The 6,254-nt window shown below is 37.3% G+C and overlaps 1 protein-coding gene across 1 annotated transcript in view; it reads right to left on the bottom strand.

Annotated features, from left to right (window-relative positions):
* Positions 1–550: 550 nt before the first annotated feature.
* TFEC (transcription factor EC) overlaps positions 551–6,254 on the bottom strand; it is a 36,667-nt gene continuing 30,963 nt past the window's right edge. The window contains exons 8-9 of the mRNA XM_009324110.1: positions 2,106–2,253; positions 551–1,171 (exon numbers count right to left, since the gene is read on the bottom strand). Of these exons, the coding sequence (XP_009322385.1) occupies positions 791–1,171; positions 2,106–2,253 (529 nt within the window). The 3' untranslated portion in view covers positions 551–790. The remainder of the gene's footprint in view (positions 1,172–2,105; positions 2,254–6,254) is intronic.

The following is a 6,254-nucleotide window of genomic DNA, read 5'->3' as shown; positions in this document are numbered from 1 at the left end:
TTTAAATTGTGCTAACTGTAACATGGAGTATCTTTGTTGAGTCTTGTACATCCATATAGTCTTTCTGCTGAAATATCATCTTTTTCTGTCTGAGTTCGTTTAAGTCTCTGTCATTATGTTAGTTTCCGTTTATCTTCTGTATCATTAAAACATATATTAAAAGTCTGTTCTTTTTCTACAAATGAAATTTAAAAAAAATGGAATTCCATAAAAAGCTTAATGGATTTTGTCCTTTTAAAGAGAAGCCTACGCAGTTTAAATTTCATGCTCACTTCACTTGTGCGAAAGCATTACCATCTGTTTTTTCAGATTTTAAAACCTGTAACATCTGTATAGTTCCCAGCTTAAATAGTTCCCTGTTGCTTCATGTTTTGTAGAATTTTTAGTTATGTAAAAAAGAGAAATTAAAAAAATGACTAAAACTCATGTTCATAGCAGAGAATAGTGAATGTAGATTGAAGAGAGAGTTTGAATACACTTTTGTAACATGGGTAACCATTTTCATAGTGGTGTAAAAAGTCATGGAACGATAGTAAAAACATCCCAGTGAAGAAAGATTTGTGCAAATGTCAGCTGTGAACAGAGGGTGTGAATTTGGGGCAAAGTGATATGAGTTCACGTCCATCTCATTTTCCTGTGAAGTCAGGGCTGATTTAAACCCTTGTCATGTAGGAACTTATCTTCACAGTGGCTCTCCTTATTTGTATTTAAAATAAGCACAAACACCATGCTTACGTTCAACTCAGTCTTTTAGCAAGTGGTTTAGGGAAGTATGAGGCCCTTTCTGGTTTTATAAATCATCTCCATCATCTGTGCTAAAGCTGCTTCTCCTGCTGCTCTCTTTCGATGCGGCTGGGGACGTGGAGGACAAGAGTGGGTCTGTTCCAAATGGCGACACCGTGTCATCCAATAAAATTTCCTCTAGCCGTTGCTCTTCTTTTAAAGCTGCGCTGAAGGACAAATCCGTGAAGTGTGAAAGTGGATCAGAAAAGGCTGTAGATCCATCGCAAACATCAGAATTTGGTCCATGTGCCAGAGGCATTTGTTGAGAGTAGTCTACAGAGTTGTCCTCTGGATAAGACTGTTGCTTGATGACCTGTGCAGCTAAATCGACAGCACTGAGTGAAGACATGACTGGAAGGCCGTGTGCACGTGCCTGGATCTCTAGTTCCTAACAATTCAAACAAAATCAATTAGATAATGACTTTAAAAGACAAAACAGTGTCTTCAGAACTATTGCAATAAGTATATGGATCATACATGAAAATTAACTATACCTTTTGTCCAGTTGTGAAGACTACATGTTAAAATATGAAATTGTTAATCTATGAAAATTTGCCACTCAAGTGTTTTTCTTTTTATTTCCCTCCTGTCATTAAGCAACTGTCTTGCTTAAGCACTAAGCAACTGTCTTGCTACCTACATGAGGTAGGACAGCCTCTCTAAAACCATTGTGTACTGAACCCAATAAAGGTGACAGAAAAATGTTGCAACTTTCTAGTTCGTTATCCACTGCTATCCAGAGAAACAGAAGATACTTGATGATGCTTATGATAGACAGATATATGTGTAAATCACCATATATAAGATGATTGATTGTCTGTCTGTCTGTCTATCTATCTCATCTTCATATGTGTCTATATTCAAATCTTGCATTTCAAGCCATGCAGCATATTCTGCTGCTTCATGTCACAAGCAGATATAACATGGCACACTATACCCAGGAAGTGTAACGTGAAATGATTACAAAGGGAAAATGAAAATGCTGAAGGGAATTTTGTGTCCAGTATTGATTTTTGGCTGCAGGGGTATCCTTTTTTGCTTTCTTTTTTGTCTTTCTCTGGCTCTAATACATACGTAGAAAACTGTTTGTACAAATACTTTATTAACTTTCCATGTATTCCTTTATGTAAGGTCTAATTATCAAAGGAATTTCCTAGAAATCTAAAAAATACCCCCTCCTCAATATACACAGCAATAAATAAAGCAAGCCAATTTATTTTTAATAAATGCCATTCGGGGAAAAACTATACAGTTTAATAAAATTTGATGAGGAATAAGTACTGAGAAAGCTTTGTAGTTCATGGCTACGCTCTTATACAAACCTGAATTCGGAGTAGAAGTCTTCTGTTAGCATGTTCTAATTTCTTCTGCCTGTGTTCTAATTCTCTGGCTCTCTGTTGTTCTTTTTGTAGCCACTTGATGTACTCCACTGATGCTTTTAAAATAGTTCCTTTGTTCCAGCGCATATCACTGCAGAATGTAGAGATAACCTTTTCACAATTGTGCATGTCAGCAGAATTCATAAGAACTTACAAAATCTTTTACATTAATATGAAATAATGATTTACATGACTATTATTCACTCTTAGATATTATTGCTTCTGAATGGAAATTTTAATAGAATAGTTAAGAAGCCCTTATATAGTAAAATTAATCCCAGAATGAAAATAAGTGTCAAAAGAAAGTAATAAAGTGACTTTTTGTGGGAGAGCTAAATGCAATATCATGATTCTACCATTACAGTTTTTATATTTTTAGTGAAAATTGCTTTTATTATTAACTCTAAGATTAAAATCTATGTGCAGTATTTCTGCATTAATGAACTAGGAAATATACATTACTGAGGACTTAAGCCTAAATTTTTAAAGATCATTTTGAATATACTACTCCTTTTACCTGACTTACTAATGAGGTTGCTTTTATGCTTGTTGAGAAAAAAGTGGTCTGTGCTGAATGCCACTCCTCATTGATGATAGACCAGACAAATCATTATAGTTACTTTGGTAACCATAATGGCTATGGAATGACAAAAATCTTGTTCAAAAATCTTGAAACAATGTAAATCAAGTTGAAATCCACAGCTACATGCAGACCCCAACTCAAAATAAAAGCCTTGCAAAAAAATAAGTTTAAACCTGTCCATCATTCAGGAAATCATGGTTTAATTTCCAGCTTACAAGCAGTCTTACTAACAACAATACGCTTGTTCAAATGCATCTGTTCAAGGACTTCCATGTACCCCTTTATCAACTTTCCATGTATTCCTTTATGTAAGGTCTTGGAGGCCTTGGAACAAGAATGAAATTTGTTGAAAATGTTTGATTTCTAATAAAGTTCAGTATTTTATGATACAGGATGGGCCCGCTGCATTAAGTATACAGACAGAAGGGCTTATCCAAACTATCTACTTCACTGCCAAGATGGCTTAGATCGAGCAGAAGATTGGCAGAGGTTCTGGTCCTATAAAGCAACCTGAGAAGGAAAAAGTTATTTAAACCGGTAAGAATCTGAGGTTGGGAGTGACAAGTAACCACCTTACTGCATTTTTTTTAGTACCTATTCCAAATACATATACTTATGCACTGGCATTTATAGCGTCAAAAAGAAATATAAATTATACTCCAGCCAATCATCACTTTCCATTATTCATTGGTTGCTTTAGTTAATGAGACTTGCTTCTACTCATGTGCTTACCTGTGGTGAGTAAAACTGTGATCTGGAGTGGATTTATTGCAGAAGTGTCAATGCTTTACATTCAGCCTCTCAGACTAAGTGCCTAAGGAACCTTGCACCCTTACCCCAAAGCTGAGCACCCTTAGAGACTTCCACTAAGGCAGTTGTCTTTCTACTGAATGTATAGGGCAAAAGCCAAGCAGGTACAGGATTTGGGGACCCAGACCACCTGGCCTCTCCTGATGCACTGTACTAGGAATAAAACCTTATGGAGCTGATAGCTTTAAAGATGCTTAGAAGAATATGCAAAATTATTTGTGATAAAACATCACAGCGTTTAACCATATCTTAGAACTTAGTTCATTTGCTAGAGATTTGGGAGAGCCAGCTTTTTAATCAGAGAGGGCTCAAATTCACATCTCTCTCCTCTCTGGGCAGCACACAAACCGCGGGGCTCCAGCACACTGGGACCTCCCCTCGTCTCAGTGATGTGGGCCAGGAATGCACAGCTTTCGGGATTAGAAGGTGAGGAGGTCAGAGAGAAAATAATTATTGTCTCAGACCCTGCTGTCTACAAAGCCAAATCATCAGAGGCTGCTCACTGAAGTGGCTACGTATTCTCATTTAGACCATCCCTGGTCAAAAAAACTAAAGCAGAGGTGGGAGTGAGATCCAAGGGCAGAACCTGTCTCCCTCATGACAGCTGAATCATCTCTTGGCAGTCCCTCTGCCTCCTCCTTCCTTTCCCTGTACTTCCTGGCCAGGTGGGAGGACAGAACATTTTCCTGCCAGAATCCCATGGACTCCCTCCTAGGAGAGGACTTTCTCCTTGCATGTGGGATACCTATGTTCAGACCGTAAAGGTTAAGGAATTTTTTAGTACACATGATGTTTATTTTCTGGACAAATCTTTGTCTGCCATCACCACATTATAATCGTTTTCTTCAGTCCTCTTTGGAAAGTTAGGTGAAATACTGAGAGGTCCCTATTTACACCTGAATTGCAGTGGAGTTTGAAAGGCAGAGCACTCCTGAATAAATAGGAGCAGCTAAAGTCAGGAGGACAACAACATTTCAAACTGGGAATCTCCACTGCCATCTCAGATATGAGCTATATGTGCTATATATAGCTCAGAATTACAGTAGGTTTTTGTTTAATTTCAAGTGAAAATGACTGATTTAGGACATTTTCATGGCAACTTTGAAAAGCGCTACAGTAATAAGAAAACCTATAGCATAAACTCTGGAGAAACACAATCTGCCTAGGCAAGGGGGGTCAGCTCCTCCTAGCATGTAATTAAGACAAAACTAAGCCAGTTTTGGACTGATGGTCTGAACATAAAAATGTAGCACTATGAAATTAGAAATTAGTCCATAGCTGGCAAAATGGAAATAATTAAGACATGTAACAGCAGGAGAAAAATATGCATATATCACATCTTTGGCAAATATTTCATAGTGATTTCACAAACAATTTCATGTCAGTTATAAAATGTTATGAATTCAAAATCAAATTTAGACACAAATATTTTTGGTTAATTTTTCTGATTTACATATGAATAAGCCATATATTCATGACTGTATTTGGAATCTTTCTGTGATGAAATTCATTCATGTTACACCTAATTGACAACCTTTGTGATACTGCTTACTTTTAGTTCATGTTGCCTTGATAGTTTGAATTTTTACATATGTGGTAATGATATTTTTTCTCATAGGTTGAAATAAATCTTCACTGGAGGACTAATTCCTGGATTCAGACTGCCAGAGAGATGGATCTGGTCAGCTTCTGATAGATATCTCTTGTGGTAACATTTACAAATTTGAGAGGCAAAGCTATCATGGAGATCTAGGATGAAAATGCTGTGATTACTATTACCATTTAAATGACTCTGGTATTTTATGTGTGTGTGTGTGTCTGTGCATGTGCATGTATCCCACATATCTTCTATGATATCTTCTTCTCTACTCATATATATATATACTGGTTGGTGTCTTAGTGAATGAGGAATATTGAAGTTAAAAATTCCAATGTCTGAAGGCAACACAGCAAAAGATCAGCTGGTGACCGTAGAAGTCAACATGTCTTTCACTCCATGTCTCTCTATTTACACTGGGAGCAAAAGAAAATACTGAAGATGTCTCTGCTGGTTCTGCATCGCAGACACTCCCCATCCATTTTAGCCCAGAGCACAGTACAGCAGTCACAGGACACTGCTATGGAGAAACAGAGGCTCTGTGCAGATGTGCAGGGTTGGAAGAGTAGCAGTATAACTGGTGAGGATGAAGGCAAATGGGGGAATAGCATGGGGGAGGTGCCTGCATAGCAGTAGTCTGCAATGCCTCTAGCTCTGCTTAGCGGGCAGGCAAGCAGGTTCATCTACGATGGGAAGAAAAAAACCACCTCAGCATCTGAAGATGGATTAAATCCAAGCACAGCAAGTGCATAAGAAGAATTCAGAAATTCTCTGATCAGTTATTGGTTTTCTGTTATTTCTCTGAAAATGCTGAATTCTAAATTGGGTGCAAATGAAGTTATCTGAAAAATGATAAAAGTGGCACTAGGAAATTGTGGGTTTTGCTTTTTAGAGATTTATATATTGTGCTTGCTCAGTATATAACAGAGATAAAATTTGAAATGACAAGGCCTACAATCCCACTTGAGAACCTTTAAGAACTGAGCAGCCCTTGGCAGTTGTTAGTCATTTTATTGGAAACTGCTTTATAAAAACAGACAAAACAGTTGCGTCCATAACTGTTTTGAACCTACGAAGTTGGATATAGATCAACTAGTCTTTG

The sequence above is a fragment of the Pygoscelis adeliae genome, unplaced genomic scaffold (assembly GCF_000699105.1).
Source record: "Pygoscelis adeliae isolate BGI_AS28 unplaced genomic scaffold, ASM69910v1 Scaffold24, whole genome shotgun sequence".
NCBI classification, from domain to species: Eukaryota; Metazoa; Chordata; class Aves; order Sphenisciformes; family Spheniscidae; genus Pygoscelis; species Pygoscelis adeliae.
The sequence above is the reverse complement of the archived record's forward strand: the minus strand, read 5'-3'. Positions and strand labels throughout refer to the sequence as shown.